This window comes from Seriola dumerili, unplaced genomic scaffold, assembly GCF_002260705.1.
Source record: "Seriola dumerili isolate Sdu_G_001 unplaced genomic scaffold, Sdu_1.0 BDQW01000120.1, whole genome shotgun sequence".
NCBI classification, from domain to species: domain Eukaryota; kingdom Metazoa; phylum Chordata; class Actinopteri; order Carangiformes; family Carangidae; genus Seriola; species Seriola dumerili.
Window position 1 is genome coordinate 2,042,385 of NW_019174375.1, and position 27,769 is coordinate 2,070,153.

Consider the following 27,769-nt stretch of genomic DNA (forward strand, 5'->3'; position numbering starts at 1 on the left):
GTGTTTACTTCAGTAAGATTTTTCTTTACACTGTGGTGAATTATGAATCTGAAGACCATTTAAACCGGCGCAAAGACGGGTGAAAATACACCAGTGTGGAAATCTGTAGGCACAGATCTTCCACACGTTTTTTGCTAAGCACCTAACACTTTATTAATTGCTGCACATGGATTGCTATAGTCTTTTACCGTATGACTCCAGAGAGGCTCATAAGTCTGAGAGCTTCTGGTAAAACTGTAAAAAACAGTTTGGAAATAACGTAAAGTATAAATAAGATCAGAGGTTTAGCTCGCATTATGAAAACTGACATCATCTCCTCTGGTTTATCCACCTCGGGGGATTTCACATTCAGACTGAACTGGGTCAATAAAAAATTTACAGAACTAAAGGCTTGTTATTGCTGGCAGTGTGGACGGAGCTTTGATTCAGCATTTAAAATAAATAAAATACGACAAATCCAAATCATTTACAAAATAAGAGCCCTTCCTTTGATGCTCAGAGTTTTCTGAGAGCGTTCGTGGCATTTCCTAAAGACGTGATAAAAACACCACGATGTAAAAATGCTTATATTTTTGGGCATAAATAAAGATCACAGGTTCTTCAGTTGTGGAATACAGGAGGAGTAGATCTCATCTTTGCTTTAGACTTCACACTAAACTTTATAAACATATACTTCCCAGCATGCATTGTACTTGTGTTTAAATTTACAAGAATGGCCAAGTGCAGCTTCACAGAGCTGCAGACTTTTAGTCTTTGATGAATGCGTCTTTTTTATTCAGTAGATTTATAACAGTGCAAACCAGAGACCAGGAATGCTTTTCAAATAGAAATTGATCCTGGGCGACAGCAAATGTAGCTGCTGAAATCTGCACATTTAAGCAGCTGTAGTCGTGAGGAAACAGATTGAACTTATAAACAAATAAATACTACAAAAATAAAAAAAATAAAAACAAGTATTGCAGACTTTTCTGATATTATTCCTCGACCTCATGCAACATCACAGAGTCTGTTTTGGAAAATGCTGCAATGACTCGGCTGCTATTCTTTCTCTCTCTCTCTCTAAGTCTGTCAATTAGTGATAATGGACCCCGCCGGCCGAGAGAAGACCACTCCCTCCCTCTCTACTCCCTCCCTCCTTGACACACACACACACACACACACATACACACACACACACATACACACACACACATACACACACTACTCTCTCTCTCTCTCTTTCTGTCTGTCTTTCTTTCTATCTCTCAGTCAGTAATAATGGAGCCCAGCAGTCCGAAGAAGATCCAGTTTGCTGTGCCTCCGCTGCAGGGACAGCTGGACCCACAGGCCGCCGAACATGTGAGTGTATCTGAGCGAGCATGTGTGTGTGTGTGTGTGTGTGTGTGTGTGTCACAGAGTTGCGGGACGGTGTGGGTTCATGAATGTGGCTTCTCTCTGTGATCTTGCGAGTCTTGCCTGGAATTTTCTGTGTGTGGGTGCAGAGCAGCATGTGTGCATGAGGAACGGATCTTATGAAAACTGCTGTTTGTGTATTTAATGTCACATTTGAGCGGCGCTGCATGTGATTCTGCGGGTTGCTTTGTTTTCATGGCACAAGAGTTTTAATATTTGCGTCTTTGTGAGCGGAAAATATGGAGAATTTTTATTTATACACTCCTGAAATATTCACTCTACAATCAGATTACTAAGAAACCCTGTTAGAAAACATTCCAGTAAATCACAAAGCTTTTTATTCATGTGCTTTTTCCATATTCACTCTACAAGTAGCTGATGATGTAAATGTGACTCTCCACAAGTCCAATAATTTCCTGCTGTCACGGATGATTTGCAGCTGATTGCAACAAGTTCACGCCCGTTCTCTTAGGGGGTGTAGAAAAGGACTTCTGGGAAACACACAGGCTGTCACTAACTGAGTGACCTTTCATAAGTAAAGGTAGGAAAGTCAGGTAGGCCTTTTATAGCTTGTAATGTGTGCTGTGGTTTTCTACTGCAAAAAAAAAGACAAGACAAGATTTAAGGGGGGGGGGTGAAAACTGCCGCCTGTGAGCTGACGTCTTTATCAACTGTTTAGCTGGGAACCGGAAGCTGTGTGTTGAACAGTGACGGATCAGGGCCCCTCCGCGGGCGTCTGGGGAGTCCCTGTGTTGGAAACTGTCATTTACAGAATAGCTGCAATGGTTTTTACGAGATAACGTCTTGTAAACCAAGTCGCTCCCTCCAGGACGACGAAGAACATTTACATTCCTGCAGTGTGACAGCGTTATTCCCTCCACGGCAGAGTAAACTAGAACTGATTTTTTACTTTGGTTTTAATTGGATTACGTTGTTTATCATCACAGTAAGATGGATCCATGTAAGAGGAATTAGAATAGCCAGCAAAATGTGTCTGTAAATCGCTGGAGCCGCGTTTCTCATTTAAAAGTGGGGAAAATCCATCTTTTAAAACCTATATTTTATTAAAAGTATGTTTGCCACGTTCTTCTTTGCCATTCGCTGCAGTACGTGGGAAATTTGTGCTTTTAAAACTGCAAGTGGAAAATTCGATTTTTAAGATGCATTTTGGAAATTAAACGCAGTCTTTTAAAGGGTTAGGCCTGTTTAATTGCAGGCAGCTAATGAAATGCTCTAAATGAAAGGTCTATAAAAATACGCAAGTGTGTTTGATTGTGTGTTTTCACAGTGTAAGAAATGGGGCAATTAGTGCCAGTTGGTGTGTTTAATTAACTCTTGTTTTGTGTTTTAAAAGCCTATTGACTAACTGCGGTTTTGAAACCTCATTATTGGGACAGTGAAAATTGGTATTTTTCTTTTCAAACCCAAGTGTTTGATCAGAAGACGGAAGGGAAATCTCACCGAGGATGAGATCCAACAGTATTTCAAAGAGGAAATGAAACCATGAAAGCGTGTTTGTGTGTTTACCTCAGATCCGCCGCAGAAGACCGACTCCTGCCACTCTGCAGATCTACAGACAACCTGGCCCAGGTAAGACTGCAGAGAGAGAGAGAGAGAGAGAGAGAGAGAGAGAGAGAGAGAGAGAGAGAGAGGGAGGGTGGGGGTGGAGAGAACTGAAAAGCAGCAACTATAATGGAACCTTTATTAGATTTGTGCTGCAGCTTTTGGTAAAGTGATCTCAGTGTTCAGACTGGACTGATGGATGCCTGAAGTGTGTGTGTGTGTGTGTGTGTGTGTGTGTGTGTGTGTGTGTGTGTGTGTGTGTGTGTGCGTGCACGCGCCCTCTTATAAATCCCTGTACACATGAACCGACTGATTGAATAATCGGCCTGATTCCATTCTGTGATCTCAGCTCAGTGGGTCTGGTTCCAATACGGTTGTGCAGATCTCTGTGAGGCGCCTGAGGTGTTTTCAAGCAGCAGCCATTTTGTCTTGTTACTCAATGAAATCAGAACAAGATTGTTGGAATCAAACACAACAAGGAAGACCAGGAACACACACGAGCACAGAGCACAACACAACCTCAGTGTCTTCAGAAACGATTACAGCCAAAATGATTACAGCCTGATCAGAACGATCTGATCAATTCAAGCTCGATCTGTGCACCAAATTTCAGAGATATTACCTCTTCGTTTTTAGGCAATAAACTACAGTCAGTCTGTTGGATGGAAACCAGCTGGCAGCTGTAAAAACAAGAAGTGACCGAGCTCTTAGCTTTGAAATAAAGACGATCATCCCAACAAACAGCGCACTCGTCACGTCTTCTGTTTCTCCAGTATTTTGCTGAAATAACGTGACGTTTCGTCTTCAATAAATGCCAATATTTTCTGTAACCATCCCACTGTAGTGATGTGGGACTTTCGCTGATGTCGACTGTCAACCTTTCTCATCCACTGATTTTCCTTTCATTTCCCCCAGAGACGACAATTCTTCTTCCAGCTCACAGTCGACGTTTTGAAGCTCACGCTGAGATTGAAAAACATCAACACTGAGCTGGAGGGAATTTGGAGTCACATCAAACTTCATTCAGTTTTGTCATTTTTATAGAATAAATCTGGTGATATTCTACTGTATGTTTTTTCTTTTTGTCAGTGAATCCCATGAAAAGAGCGAAACCAATGAGACCAGTGTGCGTTCGTCGCTCTTTGCCACAGAGCTCCATTGTTTCTCAAAGAAACTATTAAAAACACATCAATGAGCCGCACTGTAGCACTGGTCGACATGTTCCTTGTTCACCATGAACACACACACACGCACACACGCACACACACACACACACGCACGCACGCACGCACACACACACACACACACACACACACACTGCAGTTCATTTTCAGTCAAACTCACACACACACACACACACACACACACCATCCCGATGCCCCAAATATCCTCTAGAGAACTAAATGTGTATTAATCTGCAGCTGAAAATAGTCCCCCATCAAATGCACCATTTCCTCCCGTTTTGAGTAACATTTGCCGAAGCTGCAGCGCTCAGCTGTTCCAGCAGATTATCTTCTGTTGTTTAAAAATGAAACTTTAGATTCGTGACTCACTTTTAAAAAGATTTACATCTTGAGTGTGAAGATCAGTTCATGGGATTTTCTGACGATAAAAACACAGAATATTGATGCAACAGTAGCAAAAGAGAAAGTCGAGGGACGTTAATACACACGTTTATTTCCAGAAAAAAAACAAAATAGCTTCTGAAAACAAGAATTTCCAGCTCCTGCCAAGTCACTGCTGAGTCCCCGGCCAACAGCCCCTTGATTTGAGGAGACTATAATCACCTGCAGGTGTTAACAGGGTTATTGCTCCATGCTGATCGCTGTTCCAGGAATTCCTGCACTTGGGGAACTGGGCAAACTTCATTTCCAATTTACAAACTGCACTTGCTCTGTTCTGATCACACAGAGTTCATCTAAGAGCTCGTTGTTCCTAACATGATCACAGCCTGGCTTCAGGCCACAGAGGAAATAAGACTATTAAGACCCACTATCCGACCCGGCCGGCGTGGTTTGAACCAGCAGACTGACTCAGCAACAGACCCACTGACACCGTTAAACCCCCGAGCTCTGGAAACATCTGCCACGCAGATTTTTTAAAATAAATGGCAATGTGTCAGAAATGGATCAACTTTTAAAATGAGCTGCAGACAGATCAATAAAAACAGGAAGAGCTCACCGCTGCTGTCTCGTCTCTCCTGCAGATGTTGGAGATCAACACAACGCCAGCGGAGAGTCGCAGGTTTGTATAAATGGTTGTAAATACACACAGATGTGGGAAACACACCAGTATGGGTCACCTGTGAACCAGACAAGAAACTCACTGTCAGGAAAAAAACTCCTCAGTATTTAATACTCTTCATCAATGTCAATAACAATATATCAACAACTAGTTAAACAAAGAAATCCATCAAAATATTCCATCTGAAATATGGATTTGATTGGAAACAGCTGTTCCAACTCCTGATGATTTATACCTGACCTGCTGGCATTTCACTTGGATAAATATCTCTATCATTATCATCTTTTTCCACCAGACAGTTCAAAATATTGAATTCTTAGTATCTCACAACTTTCTGAAGAGCATCCGACATTAAAGCTTCACAGCAGACAGAAGATAAATGTCTGGAGGGTCAATGCTGTTTCACTATAATAAGATTAAGAAGGGCTGCACGGTGTGTGCAACAGAACGTCCCTTGTTTTTACATTATGTTTATAAGTGCATTAATTATCTTCGAATATATTTTTTAAATCATCTTCTCTTCTTGTTTTAATAATATAAGGATCAGCATCTTAGTAACACCGGTTTATCTTTAAAACTTTCTCTGCTTGTGCAGTTTACCCTGCTGCATGTTTGTCCGCGGTGAGTCAGGTTATAATGCGATTTTTCTTCTGTTTCTTCCGCAGGCTTCAGATTCCTCTCAGAGGAAGCAGAGCACCTACGCCCCGCCCACCATGAAAGGTAAACACAGACCTGATCTCCCACGATTCCTCAAAAAATGTGCAGAAGCTCTGAAAGTTTATAAGAAAGATACTCTCTGCAAAGAAAGCAGCAGAAACCCTGCTCTCCTCGGGGGGAGGGTTAGGACTGGCGCGGCGCAGCTCAGGTCCCTGGGCGCGTGTGTTTCCATCAAAATGCCTCTGAAATGGGGAAACGAGGGAGTAAGAGATGAGAATCTTTGCAGCAGATAAACCCAGAAACAACAAAGACGACGCAGTATTCATTTAAAATACAAACTAAAAACATTTGGCAGAATCAGCTGCAGAAGTTGTAAAGAATCCGTCACTGTCTGAAAGTCATTACACGTCTGTCACACTGACGACTTCTTAATTCGGGATTATTAGCAACAGACCCGCCGTTTGTCCTTCGGGGATTAGAGGCCGAATGCAATCAGCAGGTTATTGGAACATGTAATTTAGTAAGACACAAATCAAATAAATGCTTTTTTCTGAAATGAGAATAAGAGCTTTTTCATAAACAGATGCGTCAGTTCTTTATACAAATACCTTCCCATTCACAACATGTATGTGCATCTGTGTCTCTCTGAGGGATTTTCTCTGTAGGGTGTGTTGTATATGCAGCTGCGTACACACCCGCCTCCTCCGTCCTCTCCTCACTCTTTATGGTATCTGAATGTTTGCTTTCAGTATGGAAGTTCTGTTTGTTTTGTTTTTACTGCACGACGTTTCGTCTTTGTATCTGCAGCTATATCTGTTTCACCCCCCCCCCCACTTCTGTTTTCTTAGTCTTGGGTTTTGCTCTTTAGTTCTTCGGTCTTGTTTTTCGGACTCAGATCTGTAGCACATCTGGCAGAGGAGGAAGCTGGTGGTTTGGTTTCTGAAATCGGAATAAACAAGTTGTACCGTGTCTCTACATATCAACCAAATCAATCAGTCGTTTGTTTGTTTGTTTTTTATCATCATGCAAATCTTAATCAAATTACAACAGTAGATTATAAATTCAAGAATTTCACAAGAAGATGTCAAACAGTTGTGAGTTGAGCTGTGGGGACTGGGAGGGTGATATTCTTTATTTAAAGACCAAAACCAGTTGGTTTGGTTTGTTTGTGTTTCCAAAGCCTGATATATCTTACTCCTCTCATTAACCTCCTGGGGGCCCCAGGGCAAACATTCATTGCTGGGGCCCCTCTGATCCCCACTATATATGGCAGTTTACTTATTTCCCTACGCACCCGAAATACTATTGATAACTTATTAATTGATTAAATCCAATTTTTAAGCAAAAATGCCACAAATTCACAAATTCCAGCTTCTCAAATTTGGATGTTTTTCAAGTTTCAAACAACTATTAGAATAAACTCCTGACCTGGATCTTCATGATTTGATGCAATTGAGCTGCTGCCATATGATTGGCTGATTGGACGGGAGGATATTTGCGTGAACAACCAGGTGTATAGGTGCTCTAACTACTCGACTCTAATGTTGGACAGAATTTAAAATTTAGCTGTCGATCAGCAGACGCTGGGTTTTGCCTGTGACTAGAATATCTCAGTAATTCATAAATGAAGATGACAAGAGCATGAGACACGTGGAAGATATTGGATTTTGGTTACTTAACAACACAACAAAAAAACAAACATTGGATTTCTGACTTGAACATTTATCATGACTTGCAGTGATGTATTGAGCAGCCAATAGTCTTTATCTGGAGAAAACCTTCTCCGGTTTCACCCACAGTGCAGAGCAGAGAGCACCTGTCTGATGGCTTTCATCTCTAAAAGACTTGTTGTTGTTGTTGTTGATGTTGATGTTGATGTCATTTTTTATTTTTTAATCATCACATGTGCTGAATAATTTATAAAAAACTGTTCCTGAGCTTCTCATTGGAAAACAGCGATGGGCTCAGAGAAGCAGTGCGGCTTCTGTACCGGCTTTTACGACAGTTTACAAAAGAAGCTGACTCAGTATTTTCTGCGTGTGTGTGTGTGTGTGTGTGTGTGTGTGTGTGTGTGTGTGTTTTGAGCTGTGTGCTGTATGCAGCTGTGTTTTAGCGAGTGTGTAGGGGGGAAGAGGTGGATGTTGTTGGGGGGGGGAGACACAAAAAGGAAGAAAAACATAAAGCGTATTAGTGCGTGTGCAGAGCTCTGAGTGCAGGTTCCGGGAAGTGGAGACCGTAAAAGCTTTTCTTTTATTGATTGATCCCGTCTGAGTGAGTGTGAGTTTGTGTGTGTGTGTGTGTGTGTGTGTGTTTGTGTGTGTGTGTGTGTGTAGCCCAGTTAGATAATAGCCTTGTGAGTAACTGCCTATGGAACAAATGCATATAAGGCATTTACCTTCTGTAGGAATCGAGATTTTATTTATTAATCTGATTAGTTTTTATTGTCACACTGTGGTTTTACAGTATTTCATGATCAGTTTTTCACGTTGAAGTTGAAATTTTGTTTTTATTTAGACTTAATATGCGTTTAATTTTTTATCTTTAAGCCGACTGAGGTGCGTTTGGTAAGATTTACTTTAATATTTAGTCTCTGTGGTGAATGACGCAGGATTTTTCAGAGAGACACCTACAAATCAAACTGAATATGACGCCGACTCAGGAGGAACTAGTTGGAGTTTATTCTTGGACACCTGGAGATATTTATCATGCTGGAGTTTATCAGCAGAAGGGTTTTCAGTAAACTTCGTACCTGAACACACTGCTGAACATCAGGCCAAGTCAAACATACAAGTGAGACTAATTTCTTTGACCTTTTCCCCCAAAACTCGTGTCGGAGTCGGATATTTATGGCTTTTACAAGATACTCATCTGCTTTGCTAATCTTTAGTTGGATATTTTTGTCTTCTTGTTTTCTCCTTCACTTTCCAAACAGATATTTCCCCAATTTTTTCCCCCCAAATTTCAATTTAAATTTTAATTAAGTCATAAATTAGTTTTATTTTTTAGTTACTTTGGCTTTTTTTCCCGCTCTGCTGCGACATGCCTGTAGTTGAAGCGTCTCTCCACTAGAGGTGCTCTTCTCTCCTCAGAGCTTCAGCTGGGGGTGGAGCAACATCTTCTTGGGGCGGGGCTCTCTGAGACAGACGGCCAGCTGAGCCCAATCACAGCGCAGCTCTATGCCGCTGCTACTCTGTGGGCCAATCACAATGGGCCAGAGGAAGCCAACGGGAATGAGGCGAGTCTGCCGTTAGCCAATCAGGAGAGAGGAGTGGCAGAGAGCAACAGTTTAGGGGGTAAACACTTTTTTTTTTAGACGGAAAAACATACACACTTTGTGCAGCGGCATACTCCAACTCAAATCTAATTTTGTGTCAACTAAAGACTGTACTCACCGCCAGGCCCATTCGTTTAATGGCGACCGCAGTAGCTATAAAAAATGAAATAAAAATGAAATAAAAATACAGTTATTACATGAAACCAAGACAAAAATACACAGCAAACAGTCGGTGAAGCCTGTGGTAAATGCCACCAAAGGCCAGTGTCTCTGTTTGGCTATAAACCCAAAATACTGTGTCGTATTTAGATTGATTTGGAGTATTCTGTTCTGCCATACACACACCACAACACACACAGACTAGTGTTAATTTATTTAACATAATTATAGTCAATAATACCCAACAAAAAAAAAACATTTTAAAACCTTTTTTATAACCATTTACAAATTATGAAATTGTCCTAAGAGACAAACTGCCATTTCATTTGCCTGAAACTGAAACACTGCATTAATCTGTGTTTTTCATATCAACATTGCAGAATTAAATTTAAACTTCTGCAGCTTTAAGGATATTTTTTTTTTTTTTTTTTTTAGCTCTTTGCTACGCCTGAGCTGCTCTTATCAACCCCTGCATGCAGCTGTTTTCTTCAGGTCCTGATAAGCCCTGCACACACACTACCTGCCCAGCAGTAAACAGCAAACAGACACAGTTAGAGACCTGCTGCGGAAGAGAGTCCAACATCAAGCAGCTAAAGAGCCAGACATTTTCCTCAGGAGGTGAAAACACGTCTAAAGAAGGAGAGTGAATATTGGACTTAAACTCAAACACAACTCCAACTTGATGCTAATGTTGCACCATGTCTGGTTTAAGTGTACAGAGGCAGCTTTCTGCTAACACATCAACCATAATAACTTTATTAGTCTGTCCGTGCATTCATCAAGAATATGTAACAGCAATTAAAATGATGTCATTAAAACCTGACTACATCCACAAACTAAAACCGTGGTGCACACACACTGTCTGTTACTAATGATTCACTGTTTATATTTCCATACTAACAGTCTACGTTCTGTAAATCTGACTAACAGCACTAACTCCTCTGTCTCTCCCTCCTTCCTCCTCTTGTGGCTTTGCATGATCTTTCAATTTTGCTATTATCTACCACCCTCCCCCCTCCGCTCTCTCTCTCTCTCTCTCTCTCCTCCTTTTCTCAGATTTGTCATGTGACCACAAAAAGGAGGCGTCCAGTCCCGACTCCGTCTCCCGATAGCCACCTCTGCCCCCGATCGTCTCTCCATAACCAACTTTCCCCTCCTCCTTCTCACTGCTGTTCATCATTAACTCACTGCTTCACTCCTGTGCTAAACATAAACACTGTATGTTTATTTGGCTACAGCTCTCCCGCCCTCTCTTCCATTTACACATACAGACACGTGCACAAACCCAATCTGTGTAAATTTAAAATGCTGTCGGCGACGTTGGTCAGGTTTTGCTTGTGTAGAAACGGCTGTGAATAAAGATGAATTATATTGAAACATTCGCTGAATGTCGGACTATTCTTCCTCCTATAGTGACAGTTTTTATAGTTTGTTTTCAGCCATAAAATACATAAACATAAACATAGAACCAGCGGTTTTATGTTACAGTTGAATAATGGCCAGAAGTGTTTCTGCAGTACGTCATGGTGTCACAGTTAAGTTGACCTTTCGACCACTTCGATATAAAATGTCATCCCTTCATCATTTTATCACATTTGTGTGAAAATGTGTCACAAAATCGTGTTTTGTGAGGTCACAGTGACATTGACCTTTGACCTCTGACTGCCAAAATCATCCACGAGTCCATGTGAACAGAACTAACTGTGATGTGGAGGCGTCACAGACCATCAGAAACCTGGACACGCAGATATATGATTAACCAGGTGACACTCCGTATCACATCCTGAATATGATTTAAGACCAAGACAACAGGTGGTGACAGGTGAGGACGTGGATGAAAGAAAGGATCACGTTGATGGTGATCTTTACACTTTTAACCAACAGAAGATTTTTACACTATAGTGACAATATTTGAGACTTGAATGAATTGTCTTAATCAAAGACCTAAAACAATGTGACGTGTAAACGATGCAGGGACAGAACAGAGATTAAAAACATTAACTATACAAGAATAAAGAATAAAAAGATTTTAGAACAGACGTGGTGTTTTGTTTGTTTGCACCATTAATGCAGCAATAAATAGCATTACAAGGCTGCCTTCCTCACATCTGTGTGACCCTGCTGTTTGGAGATCGACCTCCGTCGTTCGCAGCATTAACAGCTGAAGTGCCTGTGTGTGTCTGTGAATGAGTGTGTTGGTTTATGTAACGTGTGTCCTAGTGTTTTTAATCAGATGATAAATGTCTACAGATGGGATGTGCAGCGAGAGGAAGGGAAAGAAACAAATAGGATCCACGGTAACGGCTCATCAAAAGGCACAATCTTCTGGTTTATCTTCAAACCTGTGACCAAGTGATGTGCATGTTTTTTTCAGTTCATCAGCGCCTTGGATTAAATCATTTTACAGTTTAAATTTCTGTCTTTCTGTTATAGACTGATACAATTCAGTATGTCCTGTTCTTCTTCAAAGCTTTATCAGATATTTCCTGTTGATGCTACGTTCAGTGTGCAGCTGGAAAAAGGACGATTTATTCGGGGGACTTGCTGTTAACCTTTTACTGCCAACAGTTACTGAGTTTCATTTTGTTTCCAGAACTGTTTCAGTTAATGACTGTGTTTGTGTCGCATGTTGTGACACAGGATAATATTTATCATGCTTTTTTTAAGACTTTGTTTGTTTGCTTTATTAAAGCTAATTAACGTTTTGAATGGGGCTTTTATATAAATAGTAGATTAAACCTGGATTTGTTATTTGTCATTTTCAAAATCAGGTGGTTGTGGTGATGGTGTATGGGTGGGGTGGGGAGGTGGGGGTCTGCAGAGTGATCAGATTACATAGAAAAAGCATAATAATACTACTTAAAATGCAGTAACTGGTCACAAACATGAATGTATTGTGTTTCAGCAGACATATCCCAAATAGGATTAAATTCTTGTCATGTAAAATTACTATCTATACTGACATGATCAATGGATGCAGAGTACTATCAACATATGAGTATGTTTAATTTGATATTATTAACAGGTAATTTAAGTAGCGTCTTGTGCGCTGTTGTGGGCTGAGGACCTTTAGGTGTGTGAAAAATGAATATTCATTCGTTCATTCATTAAATTTAAGTCATGTTTGTGTTTGTGTAGGTAAACTGGAAAGTTCTGTACCTGAGGAGGACGAGGAGGAAGCCATGCCTCAGGCTGACTGATCCAGGAGAGAAGTCTCAGCACACAAGGGGCGACCATTTTATCTCCGCTATTCTGGACAAACCGACAGACGGACTCAGGCGTCCATCTCAAGTGTAGCACCTACATGACAGGACATTGATTTGAGTGGGAGAGTTGACCTCTGAGCAGTTAACGTAAGAAACGTGTTAAACCAGCTTCCTTTACTCTTTAACAAACTGGTCTGGAAACAGCCAACAGAGCCAACTCGCCTCACTTAGCACATTCACCACAATATGACATCACACAAACTGCCACAGAATCAACTGTTATTCTTTAACTCTAACTTTAAAATCAAAACTTACCTTTATTTTCCCTGTTTCAGTTCGTGAATAGGGTGGAAATGTGATTCTTCCTTTAACAGAAGCAGCAAACGTAGAACAAATAAATGCCATCACAACAGTTAACCTCAAACAGCTGACATTTAAAAACTTTTGGTGGGGAACTCATTGTAACTTGTTCGAATGCCAACAAAAAACTAAATACATTTTTTTCATTTCAAAATTTACACAGTCCAAATTTATTCAAAAGGAAGTAATGGATAAAAGCAACAACTTTTTCATAAGTTTTGCTATTGCTACATAGCCAATGTTAGCATTAACAGCTGTTCACTTACCAGTCTAGAAGAAATGTTGCGAGTTCAGCATCAAACGTCAATCCTTTACTCACCAAGAGCTGTCCCAGAGTTGGAAAGCAATCCTTTTTTTAAAACAAAAACTTCTTCTTATTTTCTTCTACTGAACTTAGCATGGTCACCAGCCGGGTTGGACTGTCTTGTCATTTTCCGATACCGAGTCACTGTGACATCCAGTCGTAGCACTGCTCAGAGGACATATTATAACCTCATGTCTTGTAAACACAACAATGGTTAAAGCTCTTGGCCAGACTGGCAAGTAAACAGCTGTTAAATGCTAACATGGGTTATGTAGCAATAGCGAAACTTACACGTGGCTCCTTTAAGCTAAATAATTCGCTGTAGATAAAGACACTTCTTTGACCCACAATAAAGCATCAGTTTACTAATAAAAAACACTAGAAATCTTGATGACAGTTTAAAATATATAAAACAAGGTAGTGCTACAACTGTCGATTACTTTCACAATCCATTAAGCTGCCAATAACTTTTTCATTTTATTGATTAACTGTTTGTCTATGAACCTTCAAAAAATGGTGGAAAAATCACAACTTCCCCAGAACCCAAGGTGAAGTCTTTAAATGTCTTGTTTTAGTCCAAACCGCATAGATATTCAGTTTGAAATGACGTATGACAGAGAAAAGCAGCAAATCGTCTCATTTGAGAAACTGGAGCCAACAGGATGTTTGGCATTTTTTTTTCAATGTTTTTGCTTGAAAACGACTAAAACGACTAACTATCCTTCTGTCAATCGATTAATTGACCAGCTCTAAACTTACTTAACATCTTTAAGTACTGGTTGTTTCCTGATTACTAAATAATGACAGGCTAGTTTGGTACTAGTCTTGATCTTAGCTATGCTACCTGGTAGTTTATGTCTGGGTTGTTAACCGCCTCAAGCTTTTTTTTAAAATGTCCGCTGTGTGATCAGAAATGTACGGAAGCCGAGAAAGGCCGTACTCGCAGATGACGGAATAATTATCTCGTTGTCTCCAGAAAACAAAGCTCCGTTATCTTGAGGTAACGATATTAAAAAAATAAAAAAAATATTTGCGATTACGGCCTTTCTCGGCTACTGTAGAAATTTGCAGGTCCCTGAAACAACACCTGTAAATAGCCGAATTAATAAAACACAAATGTAATGCAATAAATAATACCTGTAGCTTTTAGCACTGTACTGATGTTTTCGAAGCAGACGTTTTGACATGAAACAGAACAGGTACAGGTGGAGAGTAGCCATCATTAACGTTATTAATTACACCTGTGCTTTTCCTGCTATGACGTCAGAACGTCTACCGAAGGCGTTATTAGATTATAAAGGAGTTCTTGTTTTTTTTTTTCCCCCCAAGCTTTTACAAATGTCACAACTATGCAAAAATATCAGTTTACGGTTGACCAGCACAGGTTTGAAAACAGAAGACTTCAATGTACTCTCATTGTAAAATGATGGATCAGTTGATGAAGAGTCTTGTTTTGTCATTTTATTTTGTTAATCTGTGTATGCAATATGTATCCTTGTGACTTATAATATCACTAACAGCAATACAACGTCAGCTTTGATTTTGTACGCAATAAACATTAGAATATGGACTATAAGCTACTTTTATGTCCGGGTTTAATGCCATGTCTCCTTCTCTCCGGTATTAGTTTTCTTGGGGAGCCCCCTGGTGGCCTTTGTGTGACACAGCACCACTGGATGTAAAAACACCTGTCTCAGTATGACCAGTCATGTTAGTGTTTTTTTAATTAGCTCAGACAGTGTGGACCTAAGATGTCATTAAATGGGGTTAAGTTTAGTTTAAATTTAAAATGATATTAGATAATGAGGTTGTAATGTTCAGTGTGTTGTATAAAGCACCGTTCCTTCCATATATCTAAACTTTCAGCTGACTGTACCTGGTGTTAGAGTATTTAATGAGTGTTTCTGCAGCGTTAAGACTTTTATAATACCACATAATACGCAATTTAATACTATTTTCATGGTCATATGGTTTACAGTATTATAGAATTATGTTGGGAACTAGTGCTATTATTTGTTTCCAATTGACGACTGTATTTTCTAAAGGCATTTCCCCATTTAAAACAGTGTTTTGATTCAGTCTTTTCATTATGGTATCAAACGGCATCAATTACTAAAACTGGCTTGTTCAGGGAAAGTTTTCCCACTTACCGGTTTTACATCTCATCTCAGCTGAGGCCGTTCACACGAACCAGCGCCACACACTCACAGCTCAGGTCTGACACAGCCCTAAAGTTTATTTTATTCATGTCATTTAAGTTACACGGTGGAATTAGAGCCACAAAAAAGAGGTTAGAAAGAAAACAGCAACCATTCCACATCAAATGGCAGAATGTGTCCATGGATCTGTCCATACATGCTCATAATGCACTCTACTGACCGGATACACAGTAGAAACACACTCCATCTACTGTGGGGGGTAGAAACTTAATTTACTAGACTTTAGTGTATTCCTGCTACATAGTGTTAATGTTACTTCACTTTGCAACTGCTTCTGAATTTTAACTTTAAACTGTCCTGAGTAGTATGCAGTATGAGCTTTCAGACAGAGCCCTGGTGTTAGTAATACATCAGCAGAGGGCTGGCATAAAGGGAGCATGGTTCGTGTATGTGTCTCAATATGTAGCCCTTGCCATGCCTTGATTGAGAAAAAAAACAAAAAAACAAAAAAAAAAACCCCAAAAACAAGAGACTGCACTTTGTAAAAGTCGTCCGTCTGTCTGGAAGCCGTCTGTCCTAAAAGATCCCGAACAACCGTCGCAAAAATGTAACTGCTCATAAGGAAAGTTCATTGGAGGATGCCCCATCGACCGCAGTTTACAAATCCAGTGAAAACATCACCAAGAGTGCACATATATATATATAAATATATATAAACATATATATTTTTATATATATATATTTCATCTTATTGCAGCTCCAGGTTTTTGCTGACTTTCACAGGTTTGACATCGATTAGGATTTAGATGTTTGTCTGCAAGGGAATTGGTTAATTTGATCAAAGTTAAGTACTAACATGTTTATCTAACCTCGGAGTGTAGATGGCGACCTCCCAACAGCTGTTTAGAAATTAGATGCAAAATTTCCCTCAATAAAATAAAACAAAACAAACAAACAAAAAAAAAAAAAAACGTAACATTTCAGCCTTTTTCCAGAAGTTTCCATAAATTATTTAGCAAGAGACCAAATAGATTATATGTTCTACTGGTTTGCTCATCTCTACTTTACCCCATTGGAGAAACAGAGTAGCAACTACTGGACTTTTAACTTAAACAGGAGAGTTAACCAACAACAGCTGAGGGGAATATCTGCAGGTGTACTGAGGGTCCTCGACAGCAGGATGGGACGCATGCTCCATACATTGTAAAGTGTATTGGGACCATGCTGCGTGGTGATGCTGCACTTTAAATAAAACTGACTGATTGGTTGATGCCTACACTGTAGTATCACTGCAGTATTTTTTTATTTATTTTTTTATTTTTAAAGTTTGTTCCCACTGTAAAAGAAACCGCTTCTGTTCACTGAGCTGCCGCAGAGTCAGGCGGATTGTTCCGATAACCGTCCACACATTTAAAATGGCATCTCACCCATTAATACCCAAACACTCCACCACTTCCAAGCCCTGATACACAATTTTTAGTGTCAACACATTTGGCAAATTCGTCATCATCATTGTCGTCATCATAAAAATAACAAAACATGAACATTAAAAACAGACGAGTTCAGTTCACATCAAAGTAGAATACAGATATTATATCTTTACCCACAAAAAGTTTGTTTACGACTAGCTAGAAAAAAGAAAGAAAACATCACCATGTTATACAAGTGTGTGTCTGTCTGTGTGTTTTCACTATGAAATGCTGAAAGATTAGTGTTAGACGTCCCATATCTGCTCATGATGTCTGTCAGTCCGCGTGTGTGTGTGTGTGTGTGTGTGTGTGTGTATAAGTGTAAACTTACATGAACAAGCAACATGTCTTTCATTAAACACAGGATCCTCACCCGCCCTCGTCAGTAAAAGCAAAAAAGAAAACAAAAAAAAAAAACCCACATCACATCAGAGTCATTTGCATTCCCAAAGTAAGCATCCAAATCCATCACCACATAGAAGTCGTCAGCCGGCCACTAAAAATCTCAAATCTTCCATTGAAAAACAAAAAACTAAAAAAAAAAAAAAAAAAAAAAAAAAAAAAAAAAAAAAAAAATACAAACAAAAAAAAGAGAATATTTTAGTGTCAACTATATATATACTATATATTTATATTTTTGTTCTTTTATACCAACCAAACATATGGTATATTATGTGTTGCTATGGTTATGGTCCCTGGCAACATCATGAAAAAAGTACAATGATTAAAATAAAGACACTGATCCCCCAACTTCATCCAGCTAGTGTGTATCTGCGTTTATGTTTCTGCCTAATTTCAGTGTTTCTTCTTTTTCTGTTTTGACTTTGTGGAATGAATTGTGTGTGTTTTACATCTTCTTTTGGAGTTTAGTTTAGTGTGCAGCATTTTGTTCTGGATTTAGTGTGGTCTTGTTTAAATGCTACACGTTCGGTGTCATGCGGGTGTCGACATTTTGTGTGTGCGCATGTCGACGCCGACTGTGTTTTCGTTGTCAGGATAGTACGCTGAGGCATTGTAGGCATAGTTTAGTGTTTAGTTTGTCTCTAGTGTACGCTGTTAGTGTGTGTTTGTTGTCGCACGAGCGCTAAAGCGCTGATGGTAGACAGCATATTGGGGCCTTTTGCTGTGTGTTTACTGTGTTTTCTATGCATTAGCGCTGATGCTCTGTTTATAGACGGCGTGGTAGGCGTTTCGCAGCAGGACATAGGGGAAACAGGACTCCAGCAGGTCCATGGTCAGGAAGGGAGACTCCTGCACGATCTGAAACACAGAAGAGACCACACACACACAGACAGACTGTTAGATAATAGAAATACATTAATACGGTCTTCTGCCTCCATCTCCACAAGTAAAGTCTCCTCTGTCTTGTGTGTTGTCTCTCACCATGTCCAGCAGCAGGTAGACAGATTCTCTGTTACGTGTCGTCATCTTGTCCGTCTCCTGGCCGATCTTCAGCAGGCTGGATGAGGCCAGCTACACACACACACACACACACACACACACACACACACACACACACAGATACTTCTTAGCTTTACGTTCCTGCTTCCCACTTAGGATGGCATTTATTTTTTGCCACTACATTGATTCCTCTGGTCTGATCCACCTGTATTCAGTGGTTTTTATTAGCTGCTACAGTGATAGACAGAGGGAAACCACCAGCAAAATGAAAGCTCTGATAATAAAGTTGCTGAACTACATGTGAAAAATATCACATTGTGATTATTTTGACAGATATTGCGATACAGCAATTTTTGCTTTTCACTTTCAAAAAATATAAAAATGTGATTTTCTGTTCAAAATAAGCATGTTCCTTCACATTTGATTTGCAGGCCGGGGGCTGATTGTAGCAGCGCTTCATTTATAATCAGATGTTATGACACATTTTACCTTTATTTTAAAATAAATAAAAATTGCAGCTCCTGCGATTTGGACATTGCACTTGGCCATAATGTGATTCTGATCATCACGGAATGACACATAAATAAAAAAAAAAAAAAAAAGTTAAAATATAATTATGAATTAAATAATATCTGTTCGTCTTACAGCCAGGAACTCTTTGAGGCGGTCCTCTATGCTTCCCTTGTGGATGGTGAAGAGAGCAGCAGCGATCTGGTTGATGGCTTTGGCCAGGCAGTGGATGTTGTTACAGTGGCCTGTAGGGGGCAGCAAACACACACTGTTACTGACAGAATAAGAAGACATCATGCGTATTTGAAAATCAATTAGTTCTGGGTTAATTTCTGACGTGTGTGTGTCTCTTCAGGACTCCCACAGCTGAGAGACACACACAGAGGTGGGACTCCCAGTGCGGCGGGAGGGAAATATGGATTTCATTTTTTTTTTTTTTTGTATTTCATGCAGATGACGGCCATTATGTGTGAATGTGAGGTGCATAAAGAGCATGAGAGTATAAAATATGTGCATGTAATTCTTAGTTCACAAAATGGTTCGCGTGACTGCGCTGGCGCCTTGTATTGAGATGTGCTGTCAGGAAACCAATTGCTGCCCGATATGTGGTCTGCATACTAACAATGGTGGAGCCCATTACAACTCATTATCCTTTTCAAATGTCCCTTATTAACAATGGCGCCTTTCATTTCAAGGTTGTTAGCAGGCAATGTCTTGATAATTCATCCTTGAGACGAAAGTCTTTGATACCTTATCAAAAGCCTCATTTAACTACAACACTGTGTCTCCATTACACTAAAAACCCTGTTTATTTAACTGAAGAAATCTTTTCACTGACAAACATGCAACAAATAGGATTAAACAGGCCACAACGAGAAAACTGACCTCTAAAAATGCATTAGTATGTTCATAATTTAAAAAGTATACATAATGAAGGTATGAAATGGCTCTTGTGCACATAAATGAATCAATGTGAGGGCACGAGGTCCGTCTCATTTACATGCAGAACAGCCGTGTGGCGTTCATGCAGTAAATTATGTTCTGTACAATGTGTAGTATTTTCTCCTGCGCCGTTCTCAGGCTCTGCACAACGATTAGTCAATCGATTAGTCGAAGGACAGAACATTAAACAGCAACTACTGTGATAATCATTAACCCTTTCAGTCTTTTTAAAAAAAAATTTTTTTTAAAGCAATAGGTTTCCACTTCTTACATGTGAGAATTCGCTGCTTTTCAAAGGCTTTTATTTAAATAAATTGACTGAGTTTTGGACTGTAGGTCAGACAAGAGAAATAATCCTCAGTTGTAGCCGTGGTAACTACATTTTTTATTACTTCTGTGGTAAAAATCTGCGCGAGAATTGCTTCACGACAGCGTGGCGTCCTACCTTCGATGGCAGGGCTGTACTGGGACATCACGTTGCTCGCCAGCGTCGGCAGTGAAACGGCCACAAACACCATTAGCAGGCAGGCGATCTTATACTCCTCCTCTGGACTGATGTTCTCTGCACAGATGCATTAAGAAGGTCATCATATGATATGATGGAATATGGATTCAGTTCTCGTTTGTGTGTGAGTGTGTGTGTGTGTGTGTTTGAGTCTCACCACTTTTTTGCGAGGACAGAGCCACCACCAGAGCCGGGTCGATCTCGCAGGGTAAACCCGCTGCTGACGACAGCTCGTAGACATTCATGGCCACCTGGAAACGGACGAAAACATTTACACAAGGAGAACAGAAGGAGAAGGAGACGACACCTGAACACTAACAACAGGTTTTTATTTTTTTTACGTGTCTGGGAGCGTTTCACCTTCATGTCCGTCTCTCGGGGAATGTGGTCCTTGAAATCTTCCACCGAACTGACCAGGAAAGGAATATGACAGGATAACACCTGGAGAAAGTGGAGACGGAGACGGAGACTGAGAGTGCGATGCGGCATCGGTAACGTGGCGAGACATCGTCCAAAATATTAAAATCTGACATTCACGGAGGTTGGAACAGGATAATTTTCAGACTGGCTTTCTAATTCCATCCATTTGTTGCACTTGAATTAATGTATGTGTGTGCGTGTGTGTGCGTGTGTGTGTGTGTGCGTGTGTGTGTGTCTCTTACATCTCTCAGAGCCTCTTGAGCGAGGGAGCGGAAGGACAAAATGACTCCAATGATGGTCATCCTCTTCAAAACACTGTCCACAGCTACAATCACACACCAAAAACAAACATCAGTCGGCCAAGCCACAGCTGTCGTTCCAGCACAATGATCAGTAAATCAATGACAGTAAATATCACACTAATTAATCTTCAATCGAGTAATTCACAGCTAAGAACAAAGCCGCTTTGCTTTTCAGCCGTGTGCTGCTGAGTGTTTGTATCGACATTTAATTGTCTTTCAGTCGCCTTGTAACACTTTCACAAGTTTACAACAAGTGTGTTAACACATTGTAAACAATACGAGAAAATAAAGACGCGGCTTCTCCAATCAAACCGAGAGGCTTTTACTCACAGCACACTGTCAGCGGAGCCGCCAGAGGAACGTGAACATAGTTAAACATCAGTTGTCAAACACACTGTTTATTTCATACAGAGGGTATTTAGCACGTTACAGTCGCCACATTATCAGCTCATTTTGCAGCTGCGTGAAAAGCTACTTAGCAACTGTGTGTGTATATATATATATATGTGTGTTAGTGTGTGTGTGTGTGTGTGTGTGTGAGATTACAGGTGAGCTTCTTGAAGAGCGCAGCCATGTGGTCTGGTTTGTCAAAGCTCGTCCTCATCTGGGTCAGAACCTCCATGTTCTCCACCACCAGTTTCTACACAGAGACAATCACACACAAAAAAATTAATTTTTCACTTCATGTTTACACAGTAGGATAATTTTCATTTCTATTCATTAAAAAAAAAAAAAAAATATATATATATTATATATATATATATATATACACGTATACGAGTGTCAAGGCCATTCTTCATCATATGTGCAACTGTTCCATACTCCAAGTTACGAGTTTACAAACCTGTTATATCTATTGCTTCAGTTATAATATAAAAAATATCAATATAAAATAATAATATAAAAAAAAGCTACTTAATTATCCACTATATGAACTAACGTCTGGAAAGTGTTTATTTTCAAATCTGTTAGTTCCTTTGATTAGGACTAAACAGTGTGTTGATAAAGATGTTGATACTAAGACGTCATGTACATAAGATGAAGGTAATTAGCTAATCAGTGCTCGTCTCTGGCTAGACTTTTAATTGAAGTAGATCCCGTGAGGTTAAAACTTTATTTTGTGTGTATCTATATAAAACTGTGGTTGTGTGTGTGTGTGTGTGTGTATGGTTGTGTGTGTGTGTGTGTGTGTGTGTGTGTACCTTCAACTCTGCGACCTGTGATGAGATGTGCCACATCAGACTCTCGCTGAGGAACTTCATACCGTACGGCCCCAACAGCTCTGACAGCGAACGCATCTCTGTGAAGTAACACGCACAAATGATTACAACACGTCCGATCCTCCACACGCTTTTAGCGGAAAATATAAAACGTGGACACGAGAGGATCATCTCTAAAGTCTAAAGCCCAAATGTGTGTTATTATGGAATAAAAAAAAAGGACACCAGCATCATCCGAACTCAGCAGTTGTTTAGACAAGACAGTGAGATTGTGAACAACCCGCTCGTGTGTTTGTACCAGAGATGTCGGAGTATTCCTCAGCGTTGAAAGTCAGTTCGTTCTCGGTGGGCAGGTTGACGAAGGCCTTCATGGCGGGGAAGTAGGCGATGTGTCCGTTACTGACCTGACGGAGCAGCGTCTCCAAGTACCTAAACACACAAACACGCAGAATACTTGCTGAGTATGGGTTACATGTTTTAATCTATCCTTCTTTAGCAGGAGCATCACTGTTTCTTTTAAAATTTAAAACCACATTTACTTCAGAAATAACTGTGATTGTGTTGCTAAATAGGATTTTAATCCGTCTGTAGGAGGCTTTTATGTAAAAAGCAAATCCCATCATCAGAAAACTAAAGTCAGCAATGGGCTCCTTAATACACTGATGCACCAGTTTCCATTGTTTTGGTTATGTTTGTTTGTTTGTTTGTTTTAAATGGAACATTTAACTTCCTCTCCTGAACCTTTCCCCCCCAAATCAAAGAGAGAAATAAACAATATCCAAAAACAAGTCCTGAACTTTAAACCAACAACAACAACTATCCTGCAGGTTCTGTGCCCAAAATAGCAAAGTCTGACATTTAGTTGTTTGTGCTGTAGCAATTTCCTGCAGGGACAAACTAAAACCCTGTAATGTTAAAAGCCATTTCCCTCTGCAGAGCAATAAAAATCAGACGTTTTGTCAATGGTTATAATAAAAAAGAGTTTTCTCGCAACTGGAAATCTGTGAACACAGGCTCCAAGAAAAAGCTGTTTGAGAGATTCTATAGTGTTAGATTAGAGACTGTACAATTACAGTCTAAATGCATCATCTCTTCCAGCTCGAAGAAAAACATTCAAACCGTTTTCCTTTTCTGGTTCAATCATTTGAAGTCATGATGGTTTTGGGGATTCCTCTGCTTTGGATTATTGCATATTCTTGCAGGTTTAAACGCAGGTTTAAGGAGAACGTACCAGTTTGTGTACAGACTGGTGATGGTGGGTTCACCGTGGCTGTCCAGGTGCTGCGTCTGCTGCAGGAGCACGTTGTTGAAGACCCGGGTGATGTCGATGGTGACGTAGTTCTCTATGGACTGCAGCACGGTCATGTAGGCCCGTACGCTGGTCAGCAGCTCACTGGGCTTGGCTATCTCCTGAGTAGCCTGGTTGTACATAGTCATCCCCACTATGGACCTGGCGACAGAGGGACAGTCAGAGATTTAACAAGGTCAGTTCAGCAGAACACACAAACTGGTAAGAGCAAAGAACTGACTAAAACTACATTTTAAACTCCTGATGACCGTCTGTAAGGATGATGCTCCAGGAATTGATGCTTCTTCTATTCGTTGATAGCTAAATGTCTAGTATCTAATTCATTAAAAAAAAAAAAAGGTAGACGCTGCACCTAAACTGAAAAATAAAAGGGTGTGTGCGTGTTTACTTGGTAAATCGGATCTCCAGGTGTGAGGTGAGGTACTCTCTCGGTGTGAAAGTGTGCTCCCAGACCACCAAGTTGGGAACGTAGTTGATGGAGAAGCAGAGTTCAGATAACGCTGTGTGGAGTTTATCCAGACTGGAAGAGGAAAAAAATAAACAAAAAGGTCAAAACAGACTCAGCAGGATATGATGAAACTTTTAATGATCTGTGTGGACAAAGTGAGTCTTTACAGCAACAGAATAAAGTAGAGAAACATAAAGAAAACACTGGAAACGGAGGAGGTATAGAAATATATAAGTGACAGAAACCACTGTGAACACACGGGGGACATGAGGGTGACACCGGAGACGTGCGAAACAACAACAGCGTGACTCAATATGTACAAACGATACAGCAACAATTTGAACTGTTTACACGAGCGTCAGCAGCTGTTCTCGTTACTACTGCATGAACAAAAGAGCCGTGTTTAATGGTGTTAATGGGAATTCAAACCGACAATAAAAACAAGGTTATTAATCCATTATTAATAACTATGACAGAAACAGTAGCAATGACTAATTAATACAGAGAGACAAAGAGACAAAAAGAGTGAAAATGAATCAGGAACAGATCAAGATGGTTAAATCTTCTGTCTTTGGTTACTGACTTGGTGACCAGTAGTCTGTTCTTCCTCATGCTCTCCACTCCCGGTTTCTCCCTCTCCGGCTCGCCTTTCTTCCCCGTCGCCTTCTTGCTCTTCTTGTTCACGGCCTGGCTGATGGTTTTCGCACAGTGCTTGGGAAGCAGCTAGAGAGAGAGAGAGAGAGACGGGTAGAAGAAGAGACAGAGACAGGTGGAAAGAGAAGGAAAGAAACAAAGAGACGGGTTATTAGCTGCCTGGCTGTTTTTATATAAAGTAAGAAGTGAAACCAGTGAACAGATAAAGATGAATCTAAGCAGCTTTCAATGACAAGCATCAGCAAAGGACTCACAGCATTATTGTGACAGCATGTAATGGGCATATAAAAGTCTGTTTGTTTCTGGCTTGCTGCTGTGTCAAATCTCATCACATCAGAGAATTTGTTTGTGGGACTTTATTTTTAAAAGGATATGTTGAGAAAACTTTCGGTCTTTATGAACCAGCTGCTTCCGGATCAAGACACAAAAGTTCTCACAGTCTGTGCTCCTTCATTTTCTCATTCTTAAAAGGAATAGTTCCATGTTTTTGGGAAATGCCCTCATTCTCTTTCTGGCAGAGAGTCAGATGAGAATATTGATACCACTCTCATTTCTGATCAATACCACTCTTGGATGCGTCTCCACTGGTGCAGCACACAACCCCATGTAAAACAGTGAATTGTGGATTTTACGCTTTGTTATTTGTTTTTGTTTTTTTTTACAGATTAAACAAATGAGATATAATGTGTTAATTGGTGAGCTTTAGAGGAGCTGAGCCAGGCCAGCTGCTTCCAGTCTTTATGCAAAGCTAAGCTAAGCTAAGCTAAGCTAACCGGCTGCAGCCTTGTGTGCGCCGTATAGAAATGAGAGCGGTATTGAGCTTCTCCTCTAACTCTCAGCAAGAAATCAAATAAGTGGATTTCCCTAAAAATATCTAACTATTCCTTCACATCATCTGCCTTTTCTGTGTGTGTGTGTGTGTGTGTGTGTGTGTGTGTGTGTGTGTGTGTGTGTGTGTGCTCCCACCTGGTCGCTGAGTGTACATTGTTCAGTGCAGATGTCAGTGATCAGGTTTCTGGCCTGTTTGGCCATCTCATCCAGAAACATGTTACACAACGACAGGCTTCGATCCCCTATGTGGTGACGCTGCGGAGCAAACAAAAACAAAAACAAAAACACAAGGACACAAGTAAAGGATAAATATTGATGTCGTCATCGTCACTATGTGTGCAGTGTCTTTATGTGTGGTAACCACCATAATCAATCTATTAGTGTGTGTGTGTCAGAAATGTAAATTATGTGTATTTTTACCTCCTCGGGGCAGAGCTCGTGTGTGCAGGACATGAAGTGTGTGCAGAGCAGAGGGAAGCAGATGGAGTGTCGGCTCTGGGAGGGAAGCTCCAGGCACTGCTGGAACATCTTCTCAAATGCACGGCTGTAGAAGCTACACACACACACACACACACACACACACACACGAAGGATACCCACCTCATATTATTTACCTAACGTAAAAAAATTGTTTTAAGTTCATCCTGCTACTTCTGTTTACATGTATGGGTTAGTGTGTGTATGTGTGTGTGTGTGTTATAATGTGTGTGTGTGTCTCACCAGAAAATGGACAGATCTGACGTCTCCACCAGCATCTCCACCAGAGAATCCACCATCTTTGTGTGGAAGATGATGGTGTTCATCATTTTCCCGAGCTCCTTGTGATCGGCGATACCGAGACTGGCCTTAGAGACACTTGTGTAGGCCTACAGAGGGGAACAGATGGAGCGTTCAGGTACAGGTGGTAAAACTCTGTGACAAAATACAATGTTCTTTTAACTTGAGGTTTTGAATTACTTTGAGTTACTCTACGGGAGTGTATTTTATTTTCCCCCCCATGAAACAGTAAAACACAAAGATGTGCAGTGAAAAATACTGTGAAAAATGTGTTTCAGTCGTCCTGGAAACCACGTTGCACCGGCAGAACTTCTGACCTTTAGAAATGTGTTTCTAAATGTGTTTCTAAATGTGTTCAAGCTCTAGGTGTGTGTGCACACACCTGCAGTCTGAACCAGTCCAGCCTCATGCCTCTGAAGTCAAACACCTCTCCATCCTCCACTGGAACACAAAAGTGTGACAATTCACACACATTAAAACATCCGGACTGAAGACCACACAAGATTCTGGTGACAAATACAGAGCCGGTACCACGAGTGCTCTCAGTGCTGTTGTCGCAGCTTCTCCTCCTCTAGGTTTTGACAGTATAAAGTAATGGTTTACCTTGTTTCACACTGAGAGACGTCATAGTGTTGACAAATGAAGACATGATTATAGACTCATCCTCTGGACACACAGACAGGTTCTATTAGACAAAGACAGGGGAAAAGATAAAAGGTTAAAGAAATATGCAGAGTGGGAAAATGTTTATTATTACAGTCTTACAGGTTCAGCTTTCAGCCAGTGACAAAAACATTACTGATACAGCATCAAGGCAGACTTTAACCATCAACCTAGCTTTATTGACAGTGACAATGATGCTTAATAAAGCCAGTGAAGCAATGATCAAAAACACATTTACATTGCATTACAACACTGCATTTCAGACAGCTGCTTTTTTTAATTTAAATACATCATTTCTAGCACAGTCAGAAAGTCTGTTCATCGTTTTTAAAATATCCTTATTAACTACTTTACTTTCGTCTCCATTACAAATCTCCAGAAGGTGAAAAATAAGGCTGTATTGTATTTTATCTTTGGTGGTGTTTGGAGCCGTGTGTGTGTGTGTGTGTGTGTGTGTGTGTGTGTGTGTGTGTGTGCGCGCACGTGCGTTCATACCTGCACCAGTTCATTCAGCACCACGGCATCGAAGCCAGAAAGGTACTGGACGTAGTATCGCTGCATCACGGGGCCGTACTTCCTGACATGAGCTCTGAGCTCCTCCATGTAGAAGATCAACTCTGCTATGTGTCTGTAAAACACACACACACAAACAAACTGACGACTGGAGCAACACGAGCAGCCGAGTACAACACAAGCGAAGGAAGCAGTGACCGCATTCATACAGGTGTGAACCTGCACTTGCTCCATCAATGCGTATGTTCATTCAGGAGTGTATGTGCACGTACTTGTCTATGAAGTCGTCTGTGCTTTTCTTCTGGATGTTGTCTGCGTGTCGAAGCAGCCAGATGATCTCGTCCCGGGCAAAGGACAAGGCCATGAACACAAATAACGCCTAGCAGGAGAAACAGAGAAACATGGAAGGAAGGAGAGAGAGAGAGAGAGAGATTTAAAGAGAGGGAACAACCTCCCACAAGATAAATAATTCTCAGATAAATTACCA

At 40.5% G+C, this 27,769-nt stretch overlaps 2 protein-coding genes across 4 annotated transcripts in view; one reads left to right on the forward strand and one right to left on the reverse strand.

The window, feature by feature from the left end:
• Positions 1 to 1,181: 1,181 nt before the first annotated feature.
• ppp1r1c (protein phosphatase 1 regulatory inhibitor subunit 1C) lies at positions 1,182 to 13,143 on the forward strand. 3 transcript variants are annotated; one of them, XM_022748138.1, is made up of 6 exons: positions 1,182 to 1,338; positions 2,925 to 2,982; positions 5,162 to 5,199; positions 5,865 to 5,919; positions 8,946 to 9,149; positions 10,346 to 10,647. In XM_022748138.1, the coding sequence occupies exons 1-6, from the start codon at positions 1,258 to 1,260 to the stop codon at positions 10,399 to 10,401; spliced, it is 492 nt and encodes a 163-aa protein (XP_022603859.1). In that variant the 5' UTR covers positions 1,182 to 1,257; the 3' UTR covers positions 10,402 to 10,647. The 3 variants fall into 3 exon arrangements, with proteins under 3 accessions (XP_022603859.1, XP_022603860.1, XP_022603861.1); XM_022748139.1 differs by lacking the exon at positions 10,346 to 10,647 and adding an exon at positions 9,725 to 10,314; XM_022748140.1 differs by lacking the exons at positions 8,946 to 9,149; positions 10,346 to 10,647 and adding an exon at positions 12,428 to 13,143.
• Positions 13,144 to 17,398: 4,255 nt separating this feature from the next.
• The window catches only part of nckap1 (NCK associated protein 1), a 31,782-nt gene continuing 21,411 nt past the window's right edge, over positions 17,399 to 27,769 (reverse strand). Inside the window, exons 12-31 of the mRNA XM_022748142.1 lie at positions 27,555 to 27,661; positions 27,265 to 27,397; positions 26,710 to 26,791; positions 26,489 to 26,547; positions 26,050 to 26,195; positions 25,750 to 25,882; positions 25,465 to 25,584; positions 24,428 to 24,567; positions 23,785 to 23,916; positions 23,319 to 23,537; positions 22,386 to 22,516; positions 22,070 to 22,167; positions 21,414 to 21,507; positions 20,808 to 20,890; positions 20,506 to 20,586; positions 20,303 to 20,396; positions 20,086 to 20,202; positions 18,834 to 18,943; positions 18,171 to 18,260; positions 17,399 to 18,047 (exon numbers count right to left, since the gene is read on the reverse strand). Coding sequence (XP_022603863.1) covers positions 17,931 to 18,047; positions 18,171 to 18,260; positions 18,834 to 18,943; positions 20,086 to 20,202; positions 20,303 to 20,396; positions 20,506 to 20,586; positions 20,808 to 20,890; positions 21,414 to 21,507; positions 22,070 to 22,167; positions 22,386 to 22,516; positions 23,319 to 23,537; positions 23,785 to 23,916; positions 24,428 to 24,567; positions 25,465 to 25,584; positions 25,750 to 25,882; positions 26,050 to 26,195; positions 26,489 to 26,547; positions 26,710 to 26,791; positions 27,265 to 27,397; positions 27,555 to 27,661 — 2,286 coding nt within the window. The 3' untranslated portion in view covers positions 17,399 to 17,930. The remainder of the gene's footprint in view (positions 18,048 to 18,170; positions 18,261 to 18,833; positions 18,944 to 20,085; positions 20,203 to 20,302; positions 20,397 to 20,505; positions 20,587 to 20,807; positions 20,891 to 21,413; positions 21,508 to 22,069; positions 22,168 to 22,385; positions 22,517 to 23,318; positions 23,538 to 23,784; positions 23,917 to 24,427; positions 24,568 to 25,464; positions 25,585 to 25,749; positions 25,883 to 26,049; positions 26,196 to 26,488; positions 26,548 to 26,709; positions 26,792 to 27,264; positions 27,398 to 27,554; positions 27,662 to 27,769) is intronic.

Bases quoted from the DNA above. Each gene is read 5' to 3' on its own strand.
- ppp1r1c (XM_022748138.1), top strand. From the start codon at position 1,258: ATGGAGCCCAGCAGTCCGAAGAAGATCCAGTTTGCTGTGCCTCCGCTG. The intron at 5,200-5,864 runs GTTTGTATAAAT...TTTCTTCCGCAG, and splicing joins ACGCCAGCGGAGAGTCGCAG to GCTTCAGATTCCTCTCAGAG. The intron at 5,920-8,945 runs GTAAACACAGAC...TTCTCTCCTCAG, and splicing joins CGCCCCGCCCACCATGAAAG to AGCTTCAGCTGGGGGTGGAG.